This window comes from Hypanus sabinus, chromosome 25, assembly GCF_030144855.1.
Source record: "Hypanus sabinus isolate sHypSab1 chromosome 25, sHypSab1.hap1, whole genome shotgun sequence".
NCBI classification, from domain to species: Eukaryota; Metazoa; Chordata; class Chondrichthyes; order Myliobatiformes; family Dasyatidae; genus Hypanus; species Hypanus sabinus.
The window spans coordinates 23,099,491-23,122,776 of NC_082730.1; the positions used below are offsets into that span (position 1 = coordinate 23,099,491).

A 23,286-nucleotide genomic window follows, 5' to 3' on the forward strand; every position below is an offset into this window, starting at 1 on the left:
AGCAGACTCGATGGGCCAAATGGCCTATGTCTGTTCCTATGTCTTATGGACTGGAGATAGACCGCTGCCTTGCACCATAGAAGGACTCCTTTGATACTTCGTTCTTTTGCTGTCTCGTTAAAAGATGGGTCCAGTTTAGTCTTGCATCCTGGTCTTTCCTCCCAAATCTCACAAATTCTTCCCTTTCAAGTTCATGCCTTTGAAATTTAATGTTCCAATGTGATCACATTTTCAGGTAGTTTTTTATAGATCTTAACTGTGGATACAGTTCTCCTCATCTCATGTTTTGCTTGTTAATTTAAAATTGCAAGAACTTTGATCACTAACTCACTTATTAGAGGAAACTGTCCCTCCTTGAGCTCTTAAAAGCCTTCATTTGTATACAGTGCCTATAAAAAGTATTCACCCTGCTTAGAACTTAACAAATTTTATTGTTTTACAACATTGAATCACAGTAGATTTAATTTGGCTTTCTTTGACACTGATCAACAGAAAAAGACGTTTTCGTGTCAAAATGAAAACAGATCTCTACAAAGTGATTAAATTAATTACAAATACAAAACACTAAATAATTGATTGCATAAGTATTCACCACTTTTAATATGACAAAATCATATTATGACAATATCACCAAATCATTTGTGGTGCACCCAAATAGTTCTAGAAGTTGCATAGTTAGTTAAATGGAGATTACCTGTGTGTAGTCAAGGTGTTTCAACTGATGGTAGTAATGACACCTGTATCTGGACGGTCCAACTGCTGGTGAGTCAGTATCCTGGCAAAAAGTACACTAAGAAGACAGAACACTCCAAGCAACTCGGCAAAAAGACTGTTGAAAAGCACAAGTCAGGAGATGGAGACAAGAACATTTCCATGTCACTGAATATCCCTTGGAGTACAGTTAAGTCAATGGAAAGAATATGGCACAGCTGAGTGCAAGCCGTCCTCCAAAACTGAGTGACCATGCAAGAAAGGGACTAGTAAGAGAGGCCACCAAGAGACCTATGTCAAGTCTGGAGGAGTTACAAGCTTCATTAGCTGAGATGGGAGAGACTGTGCATATGACAACTGTTGCCCTGGTGCTTCACCAGTCGCAGCTGTACATGGGAGTGGCAAAGAGAAAGTCACCGTTGGGGGGAATAACCTCAAATGAAATCTCGGCTAGAATTTGCCAGAAGCCTGTGGGAGATTCTGAAGTCAGCTGGAAGAAGGTTCAAAGGTCTGATGATACCAAAATTTAACTTTTTGCCCATCAGATTAAATGCTGTGTTTGCACCGCACATCATTAAAAACACACCTTCCCTACCGTGAAGCACGGTGGTGGCTGCATCATGCTGTGGGGATGCTTCACTGCAACAGGCCCCGGGAGGCTTGTGAAGGACGGTAAAATGAATGCAGCAAAATACAAAGAAATCTTGGAGGAAACCTGATGCAGTCTGCAAGAGAACTGTGACTTGTGAGAAGATTTGTTTTCCTGCAAGACAATGACCCCAAGCATAAAGCCAAAGCTACACAGCAATGGCTTATAAACAACAAAGTTAATGTCCTGGAGTGGCCAATCCAAACTGAGAAATCCAGATCTCAATCTAATTGCGAATTTGTGGCTGGACTTGAAAAGGGCTGGTCACTCACAATCCCCATGTAATCTGACAGAGTTTGAGTAGTTTTGTAAAGAAGAATGGGGAAGAAAAATTGCAATGCCCAGGTGTGCAAAGCTAATAGAGATGGATCCCCATGGACTCATGGCTGTAATTGCTGCCAAAGGTGCATCTACTAAATACTGACTTGAAGGGGAGTGAGTAATTATGCAGTCAATTATTTTGTGTTTATTAATTGTAATAAATTGAGATCAATTTGTAGAAACTTGTTTTCATTTTGACACAAAAGTGTCTTTTCTATTGATCAGTGTAAACAAAGCCAAATTAAATCCACTGTGATTCAATGTTGTAAAACATTAAAACATGAGAACTTCGGGGTTGGTGGTGGGGGGGGGGGCGTGAATACCTTTTATAGACGTTGTATATACTGGGTCATCTTTCTCAGGTCATCAGTTCCAATTTCTCCAGCTGATCTATATCGCTGCATGTTCCACTCTGATAAATCTCCTCTGTGTCCTTTCCAAGTACGTTGTACAAGAGGCCAATTCCACTGGGTTTCTGTAGTGTTCCATGTTTCAGGAAGTGGCCACCCTGCCCCTCGAGTACAGATAGGGAGAGCCAGAGTGATAAACATCCTGCTCTCTGACCAAATTCAAGCATCCCAGCTTCTTGCTTCATCCCCTCTTCCCCATCCTCCTACATTCCTTGACCTGAACTCACCTATCATCGACCAGCTTGTACTCCTTCCCCTCTACACACCTTATTATGGCTTCTGCCCTTTCCTTTCCCATCCTGATGAGGGATTTTGGTCCGAGGTATTGACTCTTTATTCCCCCCCATAAATGCTGCCTGACCTGATGAATTCCTCCTGTAGTTTGTGTGTGTGTTGCTTAAAGAGGGACAGAGCTAGCAGCTTAGTGTCCTTGGCTACAGGGTTTTCGGATGATATGGGGCTATAATAAGTGTGAGGAAGTTGTATTTATTACAGAAGGTATGATGTCCCTTTATTGTCATTGTCAGACTCTTCTGTTTGAGACGTAATTCAGTGCATATAGAGCTCGAGTCTGAAGGAGATGTCATGGAGTATTACAAAAGTACAGCACAGAAACAGGCTCTTTGGCCCATCTAGTCCATGCCAAAGCTATTTAAGCTGCCTACTCCCATCGACCAACGCTGGGACCATGGCTCTTCGTACCCCTACTATTCACGTACCTATCCAAACTTCACTTAAATGTTGAAACCGAGCTCACGTGAACCCACTTGTGCTGTCAGCTCATTCCACACTCTCACAACCCTCTGAGTGAAGAAGTTTCCACTCATGCTCCCCTTAAACCTTTTTCCTTTCTCTCTTAACCCATGACCTCTGCTTGTAGTCCCTCCAAACTTTACTGGAAAAATACCTGCTTGCATTTACCCTGTCTATACCTTTCATAATTTTGTATACCTCTATCATATCTCCTATCAATCTCCTATGTTGTAAGGAATTAAGTCCTAACCTACTCAATCTTTCCTTATGATTCAAGTCCTCCAGACCTGGCAACATCCTTTTAAATTTTCCCTGTACTCTTCTAATCTTATTTGCATCTTTCTTGTAGGTAAGTGGCCAAAACTGCACACAATGCTCCAAATTTGGCTTCACCAATGTCTTATACAACTCCAACATAACATTCCATCTCCTGTACTCAATTATTTGATTTATGAAGGCCAATGTGTGAAAAGTTTTCATTTAGACCTTATCTACTTTCAATGTATTATGGACCTATATTACCAGATCCCTCTGCCCTACTGTATTACTGTACTCAGTGCTCAACATTCATCCTGTAAGACCTACCCTGGTTGGTCCTATCAAAGTGCAACCACTTGCCTCTCTCGGCATTCAATTCCAATTAATGGGGATGGAATAACTTTCTACCTCAGAGATTTCAATTACGATTATATCAACTGAAGACCATGTAGTAAGTGATCAAAATCGCGAGGCTAGAAGTTAAATTAATTTACATCAAGCCCATGCCTGCAATCCACACAGCGATGAGATTTAAAAGAATACAGCCAAAAACTGGTTCTGTGGAGAGACTGGAAAAGTTGTGGCTGTACTCACGTATAGATGGGAAGGAGGATTTTAATACAGGTTCAACACCAAAGGAGTTGCCAAAGAAATGATAAGGTCAACCATTCTCCTCTTTGCAGAGACCACCATTCTAAATAAATATCTGAAACATCGGGTGCAAAGGGTAGGTGAAAATTTCTTAATGATGCAAATTGTAATCTGGAAAACATTTGAGATTTGGTGGAGGTAGATCAAACAACTTCCTAAAGGCCATTAAATATCTGAAAGACAGGAAATTCATAGGAATGAAGCAAAAGAACAAGAGTGAACAAGAGTGGAAAGTTCCTTGGATGGCCCCGCACATAGAAGATCTCCTGTGAAGTATTAGACTGCATTGTGTTCATGTTTTTCTTTGATTGTTTACTAGTTCTCTCAGAGTAGCAGCTGTTGTTTTGATCATTGGCCCAACTCTTTCCAACATCTTGGTTTTCTATTTAATGAGAATGGAATTTGTGTGGTGAATACACTAGAATGTGATTATAGTTACATCACAGTGACTGTGAATGGTACAGCACAGAATAAGTTGACTATAGAAGAGCAGTCCACGTTCATCTCCACTGCTCTTTTTCCCCATTGCTGTGTTTATCTGATTTCCTTTTGGGTATAGCTATTCCATCTTTTTCCTACAGTTCCTTCCAGATAACAACAACTTGCTGTGGAAGTCATTTTGTTGTATTGGGGAGGGGGGGGGGGGCTCACCAAGCTGAAACATTAACTCCCTCTCTCTCCTTTTTCCAGCACTTTTTACATTGTAAATACATGCTGGTACCTATGTGCTGTATTTATGCACATTTTATTCCTATCCGCGCTTGAACCTCAAACTTTTTTTTATAGTATTCTGTAAAATTGTTGGATGTTTTTTGCTTCAAGTTGCTACCTGACCAACACGCCACACCAAATTCATAATAACATGTAAATGTACGTGGTGAATAAAATTGATCCTTGATCCTTTTTCAGCAGGTATTTTGTCTGTCGCCTGATTACTAGCCACTAGAGTCAATTTATTTCTTATTCAAGATTTAGAAATTCAAGTCCAGATGAAGGGTGTCAACCCAAAACGTTGAATGTGCATTTCCATCAGTAGATGCTCTCTGACCCACTGAGTTTCTCCAGAGTCTCTTGGGTTGCTTCAGAAATGTCAAGTTTTTATTAAGTACATCTCAAACCTTTCTATTCTCAAGGGGAACAGAACTAGCTTTAACAGTCATGATTCACAACTGAACCAGATGAGGTGAATACTTGCACGATTTTCCATCCTAGATCTTCCCCTGTTCAGAAAATAGAAGGCTAGTAAGGAGGATAAACTGCGCAGAGAAAATGAAGAACTATAACAGAAAGTGAGCGGTAGAGAGCCATTGTCTATACAACTCTGTGACGTGGTTCAACTACTGGGCTGACTGTTACTTGGAAGGATGAATGGAACAAACCCTTTAGTGGACTCGCTCCACATGAACAGAATTTCCCCCCATTTCACCTTCATTTAGACAAGTATTATGTGGCAAATTAAATATATGTCTTTTTATAGGGCGATGCAGTAACACTAGCATAAAGCATTACAGTACCAGCAGTCTGGGTTCAAACTCCCATTGTTCTCTATCAGGATTTTCTCCATGTGACCATGTGGGCTTCCTCCCACATTCCAAAAATATATGGGTTCAACTTCATAAGTAGTAGGAATTCTGTGTTGCTGTTGACAGAAACAGGCATTTTTCTATGTGACAAAGCTGATCTTGATCTTTAATCATGATGCAGTAGGGGGAGCTCCATCAAGGTTAGGGCAAGATGAATTGTTAAGTAGAATGAGTTCGAATCTGAACCTTACCCATGCCATATGTTGCCTGTTGTACAGTTCTCAGTGTATTGATGCCCAAGGTTTGCTCTTCAAGGATTGCTAGATCCAATGGATTTGGACAACAACAAAGACGGTGGACAGTTGGTTCTGGTTGGGGACCCAAAGCAGCTGGGACCTGTACTGAGATCTCCCATCGCCATCAAGCACGGACTAGGTAAGTGTGGATTGAGGTGGGCTTTCTGATCTCCTTCTTGCTCCCTACCTGCTCAGAATGTTTGAACTTTTAACTGGTCTAAATGTTCCTTTTGGATCCTTTCTGATATTCTACCCTGGTGCCATTTGCAAGTGTAAATGAATGAGTAGTTTCATTGTTGCTTTGCCAAACTCATCACTTTTACATCCTGTCAGCAGCCTCAACCAGCTTTCATTCATTTTCATTTTTTTACATCACAAGCTTAATTGATTTCCCCCCCCCCCAGTTTTTTGCATTCATGAAAGCTCAATAACCATAAGATCATAGACCATAATATATATAGGAGCAGAATTAGGCCATTTGACCCACTGAATCTGCTGTGTCATGGCTGATCCATTTTTCCTCTCAGCTCCAATCTCCTGCCTTCTCCCCATATCCCTTCTGCTGTGACATCAAGAATCTATCAACCTCTGCCTTAAGTATACCCAATGACTTGGCCTCCACAACAACCCGTGGCAACAAATTCCACCAATTCTTCATTCTCTGGTTAAAGAAATACTTCCTCATCTCCATTTTAAATGTACGTTGCTCTATACTGAGGCTGTCCCCTCTGGTTTTAGACTCCCCTGCCACAGGAAACATCCTGTCCACAACCACTCTATCAGGGCCTTTCAACATTCGATAATTTTAAATGCAATGCCACTCTTTCTCCCCCCCCCCCCCCCCCCACCATTCTTCTGAATTCCAGCAAGTACAGGCCCAGAACCATCAAATGTTCCTCATATGGTAAGCTTTCACCTTTGGAATTATTATCATGAACTTCCTCTGAACCCTCTCCAACGGCAGCACATCCTCAAATAAGGGGCCCCGAACTGCTCACATTACTCCAAGTGAGGCCATCTCCAGTGCCTTATACATCCTCAACATTACATCCTTACTTTTAATGTATATTCTAGTTAACATTGTGTAACTCCCTGGGTCGCCTCAGGCTCGCTCAGCTCGTTCTCGTCTAGGGGGAGCAGCCTTCGGCCCCGCCAAACTGGGTAATCAGCTGGTGTGGATGCTGTGTGATGTCCCCACCTCGCCCAAAAACAGACAGTACACCATATGCGATTAAATGAGTACAATTTATAAAGGTTACTATAACTAAGTGATTAATAACGATACAGTATATATGAAGAGAAAATTAAAGAAAAGGCGCCAAACTTATCAAAGTCCAAACCACTTCATGCACAACCGTTGGAGCTCAATTACTGAAGTCTTCTGGCCACCATTCGATCCCCTCCGAACTCCTCGACTCGCAGCTCAGGACCCTCCGAACTCCTCGGACTCTCCAAACAGCTCAGGACCCTGTGAGTGGTCAACCAAGCACATCTAGCTTCATCCCCCCTCCTCGGAGAATCTCCCGGCCTCGGACCCCCCTTTGGGGTCCGATCCTCGCCCAGTTTACAGCATTGCGTCCTCTCTCTCGACCCCCTTGCGCCGATCTGCCCAAAAGCCCGTCAACAAAAGCTTACAGACTCAGAAGAAAGAACATTAATCCCCATTTGGTTTACAAAGGAATACCATTCTCGTTATCAGTAAATTAGCATTCCTGCTAGTTAACAAAAGGAAACCCTTTCCCAACAGTAACAAAAGAAAAAAAAGAAACCCCCTTTACAATTGCATTTGCCTTCCACACCACAGACTCAACCTGAAAATTAACCTTTAGTGAATCCTGCACAAGGACTTCCAAGGCCCTTTGCATCTCAGATTTTTTAAAATTTTCTCTCCATTTAGAACAGGGTTTCCCAACCGGGGTTCCATGGTTGCCCTGATGCCCTCAAGCTTCTGACACACTGGTAGTGTCTTTCATAGTGAAGACTGATGCAAAATACTTACTCAGTTCGTCCAACATTTTCTTGTCCCCATAACTACCTCCCCAGCATCATTTTCTAGGGGTCTCGCCTCTATATACTATAGACCAAAAACATTTGGTCTCTTTAATATTTTTTGCTAACTTACTTTTGTTTTCCATCTTTATGACCTTTTTAGTTGTCTTCTGTTGGTTTTTAAAAGCTTTCCAATCCTCTAAATCCAGACTAATTTTTGCTTTATTATATGCCATCTCTGTCTTTCATGCTCCAGCCACAACTGTTATTTTGCCTTTAGGATACTACTGTTCTTTGGAATGTATCTATCCTGCACCTTCCGACTTATTACCGGAAATTCCAGCCATTGCTGTTCTGCTGTCATCCCTGCTAGTGTCCCCTTCCAATTAACTTTGGCCCCCTCCTCTTCTTTTCTCCACTGTAATACTGATATATATCTGACTTTATCACTGATATATCTGTATATATATTTATCTATATCTATATATCTGACTTTATACAGATATATCTGTATATCACCAGCTCAAATTGCATGGTGATTTCTATCATATTATAATCACCTCTCTTAAGGTTCATTGCACAACACCGGATCCAGAGTTGTTGATCCCCCGGTGGGCTCAACTCCAGGCTGCTTAAAAAAGCTATCTTGTAGGCATTCTAGAAATTCCCCCTCTTGGAATCCAGCAACAATCTGATTTTCCCAATCTACCTGCATATTGAAATCCTCGATGACTGTTGTAACATTGCCCTTTTGGCATGCATTTTCTATCTCCAGTTGTAGCTTGTAAACCGCATCCTTACAGTCGTTTGGAGGTCTGCACACAACTCCCATCAAGGTCTTTTTACCTTTGCGGTTCCTTAGCTGTAACCACCAAGATTCGATGCCTTCCAGTCCCATATCACCTCTTCCTAAAGACTTGATTTCATTTTTTACCAACAAAGCCACACCAGCCTCTTCTGCCTGCTTGCCATTACATGACAGTGTGTACCCTTGGATGTTGAGCTCCCAGCTATAATCTTTCTTGCAGCCATGACACAGTGATGCCCACAACGTCATACCTGCCAATCTCTAACTGTGGTACAAGGTCATCTACCTTATTCCCTATATTGCATGCATTCAAATATAACACCTTCAGTCCTGGATTCATCAACCTTTTCAATTTTGTCCCCCTTTTACATTGCAACTTATCCTGTTGACTGCAATTTTGCTCTGTCATCAGCCTGTCCTTGCTAGCAGTCTCACTACGCACTGCCTCTGTTTGTAAACCAAATGCCCCATTCTCAGCCCTATCATGCAAGTTCCCATCTTTCTGACAAATTAGTTTAAACCCTACTAAGCAGCTCTAGCAAATTTTCCAGGATTATTCATCCTACTTGGATTTGGGTACAATGTCCCTTTTGTACAAGTTGTATCTTTGCCAGGCAAAAGATGCTAATGATCCAGAAATCTGAACCCCTGCCCCCTGCACCATTTCCTCAGCTGTGCATTTATCTGCCAAATCTTGCCCATCACTGGTGCGTGGCACAGGCAACAATCAAGAGATTACTACTCTTGACGGTCCTGCTTTTCAGCTTTCTACCTAGCTCCCCAAAACATCTCCTCAGGACCTCCTTGCCTTTCGTACCCATGTCGTTGGTGCCAATATGTATCAAGGCTTCTGGCTGCTCACCCTCCCCCTTTAGAATGCCCAGGTCCAGATCAGAGACATACCTGGCACCAGGAAGGCAACATACCATCTGAGTGTCTGTATTGCATCAACAGAATCTCGTTTCTATTCCTCTAACTATGGAATCCCCTGTCACTACTGCCGTCCGCTTCACCTCTCTTCTCTTCTGAGCCACAGCACCAGACTCAGTGCCAGCTGCAGCTCCCTTGGTAGGTCATCCCCCTCTCTACCACTTTGGATATGGTTTACTAATTCCTTTCCTATACTCACTTCCTTTCCTTCTGACAGTCAGCCAGTTGCCCTGCCTTCTGCAACTGAGGGGTGACTACCTCCCTGTAGCTCATACCTATCACTTCCTCAGTCTCGCATATGAGCCGATGGTCATCAAGCTGCAAATCCAGTTCATCACACATTCTTTGAGGAGCTACGGCTCGGTGCACCTGGTGCAGATTTGGTTATGTGGAAGGCTGTAGGTCTCCCAGAATCCCTACATCTTACAGAAAGTAGATAATACTGCTTCCAGAGTCATTCTCGCTGCTCTAACTATGCCCCAACATAAGGAATGAGGAATAAAAACAGGAGAAACTTACCAGATACTTATCTTGCACAAACAAGCCTGATGAACCAACGCCTCCCCACTCTAACTCTGGTCCACTCACACAATGGCCGCTCAGCTTGCCCCACTTTATTTTTTCATTTGCCTTTGCACACGAATCCCACGCACTGATTGGGCACAGTTCAAACTCTGAAAACTTCTGTGAAAAGCAGCTTTTTAAAATCTTCATTTGTGGATCTGTGTGAAGCTGCTGCTTCTACTGGTGTTCCCGTTCACAGATTGGCCATAGTTCAAACGAATAACAGAAATTAACTGGCTGGTTTCTAATAGTTGCTGCAGACAACACACATTTAGATCAGAAGGGTAGGATTTGAGGTTTAGCAATGGGATTGATAACCACAGGATACCAGCATTACCTGCCTGATTGAGAGATGGGGCTTTGCAGATGTGTATTTGCTATGTTTTTGCTATGGTTACTATCTTGGAGTGTCAAGGGAACATGATCAAACAAAACTTCATATAGAGCTTCATTCAATCTGTTAATTCAAAACTTGGTCTATGAAGTGGAGTTAAAGGGACATCTTTAAGAAGGCTGGTGAGGTGGAAAGATTTTAAGGAGGAATTCTGGAACTGGTGATCGAAGCAGATAAAGGTAAGGCTAGTGATTGTTGAGTGAAAAAGAATTGAACAGGTGAAAACATTCATTCAGCATGGCAGGAGTGGAGATCTTGAGTTGTGGAGCTGGACCAGCTTACAACTGGGCAAGAGAACAAATGCCGAGAAGAGGTTTGAAAATGAGATTGAAAGCACTTGTTGGGCCAGGTGCCAATATAGCTCAACTGTCACTGATTAAAAATGAGAGCTGCTCCAAATCTGCTACTTGATATCCTCCTGTTCACTTAACATTGTGCATCAGTTCTAAAGTGCATTTCTTGCTCTCCATTTTACTTATTTAGCAAGAAAGCTGAAGAAGCTGCAAAAATAAAGATTCAATAAACATGCCAGAACACTGCGGGTCTGGAAGGATGTATTGGTAGTCTTTTCTCAAGATAAATAGCTAAGGTTAGAGGTCTTCATTAAGATGATGTGCCCAATAGTAGGCAAGTCCATAACTAAGTGATGTAAACAATTCTCAAATTCTTTACCATCATCACTCATTCTTTGAGATATTTGGACTGCTGTACACTGTATATTTCTAACATTGGGGGTTTGCACACTTCGCACAAATACATTACATACACAGCTCCTGATCTACAAAATTCACACTCTTCTGTCACTATCAGTCAACACATTGTCTTGTTTTCAATCCTGGTTGTCTTTAGAGTTCAAATTTAATTGTCATTCAACCATACAGCCAAATGAAACAATGTTCCTCCAAGGCCAAGATGCAAAACACACTAACAACAGCCACACACAGTACAATCACATATAATTACAGGGCGCAGTCATTAAACAGAAGAACTGATTTGGAGAGATTGAGAATGGCTTCTCTGGCAGTGAAATCTAGGCCTAGATTCGCCGTGGCTGGGTCTAGTTCCTAGTGTGAGGGTCGGACAATTCAAATGCTGGCCCAGGTAGTCTGGGGGCTTCTCTTTCCATGATGCTAAGGCTATGAGACTGCCCCTGGCTGCTCTGCTTTGTGTCTCTGAACAATGTGGCAGCTTGCCCCGCCAGTATGATGAACTGAATACTGAGGCTTTTGGCCTACTCCGAGCTGCTCCAGGGATTTGGATATAGGGGCTCAGTTTGGTTTGGAATGCTGTTGTCATTGCTCACTTCTATTGTTTGCATGATTTGTATTGTTTTCTCTTTTTCTGTGGGTACTGGGGGTTGGTCTTACTTATTTTCAATTGGGTTCTTTCAGGTTCCTTGCTTTGCGACTGCCTGTTAAGCAAACAAATCTCAAGGTTGTACAATTTGTGCATTCATTGATAATAAATGCACTTCGATGTGCTCCTGCTGTCATCACTCTTAAGTAATGAGTTGTGGTTAGTCTTTTTAAGAAGACCTTAAAATATAGGAGCAGAATTAGGCCATTCAGCCCCTTGAGTCTGCTCCACCATTCAATCATTGCTGATATATTAACCTCTCAACCTCATTCTCCTGCCTTCTCCCTGTAACCTTTGACTCCCTTACTAACTAAGACCTTATCAATGCCTGCTTTAAATATATGACTTGTCCTCCACAGCCTTCAGTAGCAGTGAATTCCACAGCTTCACCATCCTCTGGCGAAAGAAATTCCTTCCTCAAGGGATGTCCTTGTACTCTGAGGCTGTACCATCTGGTTCTAGATTTCCCCACTATAGGAAATCTTCTCTGCACCTCCACTCTGTCTAGACCTTTCAATGTTTGATATATTTCAATGAGATCCCCCCTCATTCTTCTAAATTCCAACAAGTACAGGCCCAAATACATCAAATTCTCCTCGCACCCTTTCATTCCTGGAATAATTGTCGTGAACCTCCTCTGGGCCCTCTCCATTGCAGCATACCCTTTCTTAGATAAGGAGCCCAAAACCACTAACAATATTCCATGTGGTCTGACCAATATCTTGTTTATTCCAGCCTTCTCAAAATGAACTCCAACATTGCATTGGTCTTCCTTGCCACAACTCAACCTGTAATGTGATAATTATGAACCTCCCAGCTATCTTAGTGTGATCACTGATGAGAGGCAGGAAACACTGTTGTATTTCACTGGCTCCTCCTATTGGCCACGTCGGTTGTCTGCCATTTATTTTAGTAATGAGCATTGTAATTTTTTCCAAGATTCTTTGTGGCGTAATTGGTCGCAAACAGATACATCATGCACATTAGGAAAGGTGGCCTGTAGTTAGAGTTTTAAAGAATATTCTAAAGGAAGGGAAATGAATGGGGGGGGGGGGGGGGGGGGATGTAGACTTTGCAAACCAGTGATGGGATGAAAGAAGCCTATTTTGCTCTGGAAGAGTGTGGAGATTTGAAGAACGTGGAGCTGGAAGGAGACAGTCGGGACAACATTCTGGAGCAATTCAAATACAGAAATAACTGTTTCAAAAGGTGTTTCATAAATTTCATTCACATCGTGTTTTTAAGCCTTATTCAGTTTAGAAGTCTGCTTCATTGTCTGAGTGACATTTACTCATGGTGTCTTTCAGAATTGTCTTTGCTGGAGCGGCTGATGAATGGGAATGCTCTTTACCAGAAGGATCCAGACAGTGGATCTTACAACCAAACTTATGTAACAAAGCTTCTTCGCAATTACAGGTGAGGCCTGCACAGGTCATATCTGGAAAACCTGGGCCTGTGATCTCTGACTAGTCTTGCGGTGTCTCAGCTTCATTTTGTACTAACCTTTTCTCTTCCACGGCTTGGAAAATGGTTTTCTTTGCTTCCTGGTGGTTCAGCCAAGTGATCACTGTTTGAAGAGTAAGCCTTTTGACCTTGGGTTTTTATTTTGTGGGCTATATAAACAACGTGAGCAGTACATAAAAGCCATATCTCCTGCTCCCCACCTCTCCTCCGTACTTTACTAAGAATTTGTACGAATTTTTGCTAATCTTTCTCCTCAACTTGTTTTTTTCCCCTTTCAGGAAAGCTGTACAACTGTTCTATAGGCATATTACATTGTGTATAGAATTGTAAATGTCAGAGTTGGAGTGCAGTCTGTGTGTGTGAGTGGGTGGAAGGGAAGAAAGAAAGCTGTTATTTCGTTGTTTGTGCTCTGCGTCATTCTGCTAAGCATTGTGGTCACGCTGTGTTGGCTCCAGAATGTGCAGCAAACTTTGCGGGCTGCCCCCAGCACGTCCTTGCGTTGTGTCGGTTTTATCACAGAGAGTCATTTCTCTGTACGCTTTGATGTACATGTGATAAATAAATTAATCGGAATCTGAATCCTTCAGACTTTGCCCTTGCCCAAATTTGGACTCAAAGTGTTTGCAACCCAACTTGAAAAGGATTAGGTGTGGAAATTGGTGCTTTGCTAAATTTACTCCCTTGTATAATTAATTAATGTTTTCTTGGATGAAAATGACCCATGATTTCAGGAAGTAAGGCTTGCTGGTGCTTTGAGGTGGAGGAATAGTCCCTGGGGAGTGGTGAGGGAGCAGATTTTAATGCCTGCAAGACTTGAGTTGAGTGGAGGATGGTACCGAGTTCGGTTTGCCTGCAGCAAGCACCACAAACTGGGGAAAAACAGCGTAGCTGGACGACAGTCTGATTGAATGGCCTCGCCTGGAATGGGTGAGCCTTTGGTAGTGGATTCCCAAGATCTTGGTCACAAGTTGCGGTCACAGTCAAATAAGAATTGTCATCCTTGTTTATTCGCTTCCTGTGGTCATCCATGGCTCAGCCAGGGACTTGAACTTAGACAATTCCTTTGTGGAGATGATTAGGTCTGGGGGGTAGAAGCCATATGGAGAAGGAGCAAGACTCATAGTCTTAAGATGGATGCTGTATTTTACCTGCAATTGATAGGAGAAGGTGGAATCCCCCTCGAGTCAGTTTTCTTCCCTTTTGTGAGGGCTGTAGAGTGCACTGGTCAGTGGTTGTTTGAAGTGTGTCAGGCATGTTTGTGAAGTTATTGCTACTCACTTTTATTGAAGTACATGATGGTAGTCAGATTTTAAGGTGGGAAGTCATTGAGAGCGACCTGAGAAACCTCTCTACTTCCCTTCTCTATTTTTTCCTTGACAGGGCTTAGTGACCAATAGCCAGACTCCCACAGTAATCTTAACTATACTTCCTGCTTCCGGCAAGGATTTCTTTCCACTCTCCAGTTTCATATCTGTAGTATCTCTTCCAATGACCAGACTTTCTGTATCCAATACTCATTGTTTTCTCAATTGTAGCTTCCCTTTATATCTCCTCCATTTCCCACACTTCTGCTCAATCCCTCTCCCTCTCTCCTTCCGCCCCTCAGGTTCCTCGTCAGCCCTGTGATTTCTGTCAGCTATGATTCCATCGCCGGACATTCTTACTTCTCTCCCAACACTCTGAGGAGACCCTTCCCCAGTGACTCCCTGTTTTAAGTCATTCAACGAGTTTCTTGCAGCAGGTTCCCTTGTAACAGCAGGAGATCCAATCAGTCCCTGCCCTTTTACCTCATATCAGCCAATGACTCTTTTAGTGAAGCAGAGATTCATTTGCACTTGTTTCCATTTGGTGCACCACATTTCTTAGGTGCTCAGTTACATTTGAGAAATCAAATGCAGCTAGTTGACTGCTTTACAGAATGCTAGCACGACCATGACCATTGCAGACTTCAGTTATCCATCCTACACCCATTGTGACCTGTTTTCTGCCTCATACAATGTTTCAACAAGCCCAACACGAGGTCAGGTCATCTTCCATCTTGCCTTCACAAACAAGAGAATATCTGCAGATGCTGCAGGTTAAAGTAGCACACACAAAATGCTAGAGGAACTCAGCGGGCCAGGCAGCACCTATGGAAAAGAGTGAACGGTTGATGCTTCTGGCTGAGATCCTTCATCAGGAGCATTTGTGTGTGTGTGTTACTTCCATCGTGCCATGCCGTAGCCCTGGCAATTTTAGTTAACTCAGGTATTTCAGATAAACTGCCCTTTTTCTTTGTTTTAATCAGACCCATCAGAAGGTAACAGGCCTTCCTAATGCAATGAGCCTGTACCACCCAATTACACCTGTGCAAACATGTATGGAATGTGGGAGGGAACTCGTATGGTCACGGGGAGAACGTACAAACTCTTTACAGATAGCAGTGGAACTGAACTTGTGTTGATTGTCAGCTAGGAGACGTTATCACCAATCTGTACTCTGCCCTCCTGATGAGGAAGTCAGGAATCCATTTCAGACTTCCAGCATATGCAGTTCGTCATTTGCTCTTCAACATGGCTCACGGGGGTGCTCAATGCTAGAGCAGGATCTCAGCAGAAATTGTGTTTAGAGAACTGCATTACTTGCAGTCAGCCATGATAAAACCGAATGGTGAAAATGTCACAGAGTTAAACTGCTTCCCCTTGATTGGATCATCTACTGGATCGGGGTTCCCAACCTTTTTTATGCCACGGACCCCTACCATTGATGAGGGGTCTGTGGATTCTCGGTTGGGAACCTCTGTTGAGGAACACGGGAACAGACATGTATATTGTCAAATTGGCTTATGTGTGTACTTCCCCTTTCTCTTTACCGAACTCATAACCTGTTGGGGCAAATGGCCTCTCTCGTGTTTTGATTTCCAAATGAATGAAAAGTCTCGCAGTATGTCTGACTATTTGCAGTAGTGTCTGTGTTTGCTGTGTTTATTAGGTCCCATCGTGAGATTCTCAAGATTCCTAATGAATTGTTCTATGACGAAGAGCTTCAGAATCATGCTGATCCGATAATCAGCAGCTCGTACTGCCACTGGGAACACTTGCCAAAGCAGGTAAGCTTGTTTGACCCAAAGAGTGTTTCTAGTGCCTCGTTACTTGCACTACTCATCAGCTAAGTTTGGGGCTTCTCTTGTGGTGAAGGCACAGTATTTCACCAATGTTGTGTGAAGTTCTGGGATTTAGACCCGTTGGTGGATTATCTTCTAGATCAGTTTGAGGAGTATCTGCAGCAGGTGCTGTTGCAGTGTGCCTGTCTGAACTGTCTTCTCCTTCTGTACGTTCGCTATCCTGTGCACTGCCTTTTAAATGTTTGCATCCTTGTACCGTTACATCCCACCAGTGGGACAACGGAGCCCCTTGCTGTACGTCACCATTTCGTTCTACAATGCAAGGGTTTCCAAAATGCAAGCTTTGGTATGTTGCATTTCTTTGCTTTACTTGCATATCTTATTTCCACTCCATGGTCGCTTCTCTTTACTTCCAGGAACATTTTTCCATTACATTAACCACATGCTACAGAATCAGGCCCAGTTACTCAGTGCTGATTATGCGAGTCTCTTTCTACTCATTGATCAATTCATATTATTCTATTCCTTTTTTTATTTATTTAGATTCACCTTGAAATACATCTAAGTTACATAAATTTATGTCTAAGGACATAAATTTCTCTTAAATCCTTTGATTATTGCATAACCAATTTGAGTCTTTCACTTTAGGACTCTTTCTCCTCAATCTTCCTCAGCATCAAACTCCCCAAAGGGAAATAAATCTATTTTAATAATTCTAAAGGTCTGTTGTATGATTTTTCACTGTTCCTATTCCATGCAAAAAGTGCTTCCTATTAAATCATCCTTCTGTTCTAGTGTAAACTTTTTGAATGAAAATTAAAATCACTCCTTCTGCTCAGGCAATGGTTATGTCATGGTGGAGGTGCTTTACAAATTTTTGACAAGTGGGTGATGCTGGCATTTATTGCCTATCAACTTCTAGAGGAGGCGCTATGGTGATTGGGTCCTTGTGCAGGCAGCAGTGTATCAGGATCACTCAGAGCAGCTATGAAATAGCGGACTTTGTTGAGGACTAAACTGATCTATAGACCAGCAGTGGTGAACCAGATGACAGAACTGATAGCCTTCCATGCATTTCCATTGTTTTTAATTATTCTATTTCTCAAACATGATTGCAAATCAATGTGTTCAAATTAGACTAATCACTTTGAGGTTGGGGAAGGAGTGCAAATTAGTGACTGAACATGTCAGTTTCAATCTGTGCATTAAGCAGTGATCAAGATCCTGATATTGAATGTTTTGGAATTCCAGGATTTCCCCATAATTTTCCATGGAGTCCTTGGACAAGATGAGAGAGAAGAGAAAAGCCCATCCTTCTTCAATGTTGAGGAGATTGATCAAGTGCTGTTCTACCTCAAAAGCCTTCTGACCAACCAGGGAAAGAAAGGTCATGCCAAGATTTCGCCTAAAGAAATTGGAGTGATTACGCCTTACAGGAAACAGGTTTGGAAATTCCACTTTGTGTGATGTTGATAAATAACTTTCAGAGGAAATGCAAGGATAAACTTGACAGATCCCCAGCCACTGTTTTCACTTGCATCAGCTTCACAGCGACAACCTTCCTCAAATGTTTGATCCATCAATAGCATTCCTCCACCCAATGCTTCCACCACAAACAAGTAAAAATCAGTGCCTCTGTTCAGAGTATCTGAATCATGGGGATCCTCTGTGTCTGCCACTTATTTCTAGGGATTCCCAACTTTGTTTTATGCCATGAGGCCTTGCCATTAAGGCGAGGTGTCTGTGGACTCCAGGTTTGGACCCCCTGCTCTAATCCCAACAGGTTTTACAAACCCCAGAATAGTCTCCCAATAGTCCACTCCCCTAACCTTTCTCACCACAACCACCCTAAATACTACCTTTAAGTATCTATCTAATTACATTTAAAGTTAACAGTCTGCTTCCACCATTCTTTAAGAAACTAGAGACCAGATCACCAGATAAAATGTTCTCAACTCCCACTCTCGTTCTTTTCTCAATTACCTTTTTAAGAAAGTAGCTTTTCAATATTGAATAAAATGTTACGGCACGTCAGTGATGTAATGACTAGTTTGGGAGTCAGAACAATAGAGAGGTACTTCTGAAGTACAAGGCTTTGGAGGATATAGAGAGCAGTAACTAAATGCTTGATCTGAGGTGGTTTGGTGGAGGGATATCTTAGGGAAATACAGTACAGGAAGTCGCCCTTTGGCACAACTCATCCCTACTGACCGAGGTGCCTACCGAAGCTATCCATTTATAATATCCATAAAACATAGCCCAGGTGACCAAAGGCAATCACCAGAGATGGACTGAAGTATGATGAGGTCGTGTGCAAGAGGCTGGGGTTTGGAGAAGTACTGGTTATGAAAAAGAGTTGTGTGTGAGATGCTGGAAAGTTGTAGAGAACTTAAGTATCCCTTCTTCCTATTGATGGCACCTCTTCTCCGTCCCGAAGCTTTAAGGAATTGAATTGACTTTATTATTTACATCCTTCTTATAAGGAGGAGTAACAATACTTGTTACATCTCCATTCAAATGTGCAATGATAGTAATTTATAATAAATAGTATGTACAACAGGATAGTCAACATAACATAGAAATACAGTTGCATCAGCATGAATTAAGTAGTCTGATGGCCTGGTGTTAGAAGCTTTCCCGGAGCCTGTTGGTCCTGCTTTTTATGCAGCAGTACTGTTTCCTGAATGGTAGCAGCTGGAACAGTTTATGGTTGGGGTGACTTGGATCTCCAATGATCCTTCGGGCCCTTTTTACACACCTGTCTCTGTAAATGTGGGAAGTTCAGTTCCCATACCAGGTGGTGATGCAGCCAGTCAGGATGCCCGCAATCGTATCCTAATAGAAAAGTTCTGTGGAGCCATACCAAACTTCTTTAACCGTCTGAGGTGAAAGTGGCGCTGTGGTACCTTTTTTACCACACAGCCATATGTACAGATTACATGAGATCCTTGATAATGTTAATGCCGAGGAACTTAAAGCTGTTCACCTTTTCAACGCCAGATCCATTGATGTGTAGAGGGTTAGTTTGTCTCCATTCCTCTTGTAGTCCATAGCTAGCTCCTTTGTTTTTGCAACCTTGAGGAGAGGTTGTTTTCCTGACACCACTGGGTCAGGGTGATGATGTCCTCTCTATCGGCTGCCTCATTATTTGAGATTAGGCCAATCTGTGTCGTGTCAGAGCAAATTTAATTAGCAGATTGGAGCTGAGGGTGGCAACACAGTCATGGGTATATAGAGAGTGAAAAGGGGATCTTAGTACACAGCCCTGAGGGGCAGAGGTGAGGGAGCCCACTCTTACCACCTCCTGGTGATCTGACACAGGAAGTCCAGGATCCAGCTATACAAGACAGGGTGAAGCCCGAGGTCTCTGAGCTCCTTGTTGAGCCTGGAGGGAATTATACTGTTGAATGCTGAAGTCATTTGTGCAGACCACCCCACCCCCCAAAGGTCAAGATTGTCTAAGAAATTTTTCAACTCCTTTTAATACAAGAGGATAAAATGCAAATTGGGCATGGTCTGACTGAATGGCAGAGAGTGATCAATGGGCTGAATTGCTGCTCCTTTGTTATTTGCTACTGGAGGGGACTCTGACCAATGCAGTTTTGATTTGCTTCTCCCTTTCCCACAGGTGGAAAAGATCAGAAAAGCAATAAATGTAGTGGACAGAGAGCTGAAGGCAATGAATGACATCACGGAGTTGAAGGTATGTTTTGCCTATAGTGCCTGCTAACATTGTCCTCTCTCCCTGCCTTTCCTCGCTATCTGAAACTTTGTTCACATTGTGTTTGCAAATAGATACGAGTTGGTGATTACTTGTTGCCAGTGCTTTCTCATCTGCTGCCAGATAAATAGCTCAATTTAAAAACTTCTCAATGTTTTCAAATCTCTTTGTGGATGCAACCATTCAATCCTGGAAGCTTGCATTATTGTCTCTTGGTCATACTTGAGCTTAATACCAGTAATAGTGTGGCTGGCAAGGGTCTAATTTCAGGAATTCATGCCCTAATATTTCCTACCTCATCAAAACCTGCTTGCCTTTCTGGATAAACAGGAGATTCTGCAAATGTTGGAAATCCAGAATAACACACACAAAATGCTGGGGGAACTCAGCAGGTCAGGCAGCATCTATGGAAAAGAATAGAGTTAATATTTTGGGCCAACACTCTCCATCGGGACTGCTTCCTGATCTGCTGAGTTCCTCCAGCATTCTTTTGGATTAAGTTTTTGTACACCTGTCGTGAAATCTCCTCTGTTAGTCAGTGTTTTTAAACTCTTGTGAAGAATTATATGGCAAATTTGTATATAAGAAAATAAGTACACAAGTAGTTGCAGCAGTTTCAGAGCTAGTTTCTAAATGAGGGACAGCACAGTACACAACCAGCTTCTGCAAACTATCATGCCCATTAACATAGTTCAGCCAGTTTCCTCACGGTTGGGTTACAAACTATAAACATGTTAATTATTAGAAAATCTGTTCTAATGAAAGGTAAGAGATAACTATTAATCCTCTTTGGATTTTGCTTGGAATCAGTTCTTAAAATGTCTTTCTACTTAAATATTTTATGTCTCATTTAGAGCATCCCACTCTTCCACTGCACTGGGCAAGCATCAGACTAGATTTGAGTGGGAATTGACTACCAAGCACCCTCTTGTTACCAACTGAAGTAGAGGTGTTCTTGTGTTGATGAGCATGAACTACACTGCATGTAACATGGTAGCCTTTGGATGGTAGCCTGTTAATTTGGTATACCTGAGGAGGCTGGATTATAATTTTAATTGTTCAAGTTGACAGTATAATTGCTTTTGCCTTTGATACTTTGGCCTCAAAAGCAACATCACCATCACCTTATTTTGGCTTCTGCCACTTCCCTGTCTAGTCCTAATGAAGGGTCTTGACCCAAAATGTCGACTGTTTATTTCCCTCCATAACTGTTGTCCACCTTGCTGAGCTCCTCCAGCATTATGTGTGCGTTGCTCAAGATTTCTGGCATCCGCTGCCTCTCCTGTGCGGAGTATCAGTGGGTGCTTGGGCTCAGCAGGAACAATTTGAGTGGTGTGCTGGTAATTTCATACACTTGCACTTCATCAGGTAGGATCAGTGGAGGAGTTCCAGGGACAAGAACGAAAGGTAATCATCATCTCCACTGTCCGAAGCTGCTCAAACTACCTACAGATGGATGAAGATTTCAATCTAGGATTCCTCAAAAACCCAAAGGTAAGTTGACACCACTTTCTGTCATTCCTCTCTCATGATTTGTCCAATTTTAATACCTCACAACATTTAATAAGGCCATATTTGGATAATTGCATACAGTTCTTCTGGTCACCCTGCTATGGAAAGGATGTCATTAAAATGGAAAGGGTGCAAGAAAGATTTAGGAGGATGTTACTAGGATGAGAGGTTTGAGTAATAAGGAGAGGCTAGATTTTTCCCTGGAGTGCAGGAGCTGAAGGGTGACCTCAGATTTTGTATAATGAGGGATGTGAATAGCCAACTCTTTTCCCCTGAGTAAGGGAGTCTAAACTTGGAGGACATAGATTTAAGGCAAGAGCAGAAAGATTTAAAAGGAACCTGAGGAGCAACATTTACATACACTGGGTGGTGAATGGGCTGCTGGTGGTACCGGCAGGTACAATTACGACCTTTAAAAGACTCTCGGACAAGTACAGTTATAGAAAAAAACACAACACAGAAATAGGCTGTTTGGCGCACCTTGTTCATTTTAAACCATTTAAACTTCCTACTCTCATCGATCTGCACTGGGGCCATGGCCCTCCGTACTCCCACCATCTGTGTACCTATCCAGTATTGTCTTAAACGTTGAAATCATCTGCACATCTACCACTTGTGCTGATAGTTCATTCCACACTCTCCACCTTCCAAGTGAAAAAATTTACTCATATTCCCCTTAAACTTTTCACCTTTCACCCTCATGACCTCTGGTTGTCCCACCCTACCTCAGTAGAAAAAGCCTGCTTGCATTTACCCAATCTATGCGCCTCACAATTTTGTTTACCTCCATCAAACCTTCCTTCAATCTTCTACCTTCCAAGGAGTAAAGTCCTAACCTATCAATCTTTCTTTGTAGCTCAGTCCTCTTGTCCCAGCAGCATCCTTGTAAAATTTCCCTGTGCATTTTCAATATCAGACATATCGTGAAATTAACTTTCTGGCAGCAATACATAATAGAGAAAAACAATTACACTAAATATGTATTAGTTAAATAAGTAGTGGGGAAAAAACCGTAGTGAGGTAGTGTCCATTCAGAAATCGGATGGCAGAGAAGAAGCTGTTCCTGAATCATCGAGTGTGTGCCTTCAGGTTTCTGTACCTTTTTCCTGCTGGTAGCAATGAGAAGAGGGCATGTCCTAGGTGATGGGGTCCCTAATGACTGATGCCTTTTAGTGTCACTGCTCCTTGAAGATGTCTTGGATACTACGGAGGCTTGTGCCCATGATGGAGCTGACTAATTTCACACCTCTCTGCAGCTTACTTCAATCCTGTGCAGTCGACCCCTCCATACCAGCTAGTTAGAATGCTCTCCACGGTACATCTGTAGAAACTTGGGTGTTTTTGGTGACAACCATATTTACATCTTTCCTGTAGGCAGGATAAGAGAGTTTTAAACTGATTTTGGCCAAAACTGGTAAATGGGACTAGCTCCATTAAGTGACTGTCAGTAGGTACAAGTTGGGCCAAATGGCTTATTTCTGTGCTGCAAAACAGTAACTATGAACATTCATTTCACGCTAACCACTCCTAAACTGTGGTCACCTAAAATAATCTTAAGTGCCATAAAAAAGGGGGAAAAAAAGTTGCTATTAGAAAGTTCTGAAACTTTCTAGAGTCAATTCAATACTATTGAAGTGTAGACAGATGTTCATTTTATGAATATCTACATAATCCAGCTTTGGGTATTGGTTGGCGGCTCAGTATTAGCCAGTGGTACTCCATGCTTCACTTCTGATTGTACCATGAAATCCTGAGCAGACAGAATCAGTTTATTAGCACCGACATGTGTCGTGAACTTTATTAACTTAGCGGCAGTTCAGTGCAATACATAATAAAGAAAAAATAATTTAAAAAGTAAATCAATTACAATGTA

The 23,286-nt window shown here is 42.3% G+C and overlaps 1 protein-coding gene across 1 annotated transcript in view; it reads left to right on the top strand.

The window, feature by feature from the left end:
- LOC132381097 (putative helicase MOV-10) overlaps positions 1-23,286 on the top strand; it is an 82,377-nt gene that overhangs the window by 53,387 nt on the left and 5,704 nt on the right. The window contains exons 14-19 of the mRNA XM_059950305.1: positions 5,592-5,711; positions 12,921-13,029; positions 16,048-16,165; positions 17,432-17,623; positions 19,809-19,883; positions 21,270-21,395. Of these exons, the coding sequence (XP_059806288.1) occupies positions 5,592-5,711; positions 12,921-13,029; positions 16,048-16,165; positions 17,432-17,623; positions 19,809-19,883; positions 21,270-21,395 (740 nt within the window). The remainder of the gene's footprint in view (positions 1-5,591; positions 5,712-12,920; positions 13,030-16,047; positions 16,166-17,431; positions 17,624-19,808; positions 19,884-21,269; positions 21,396-23,286) is intronic.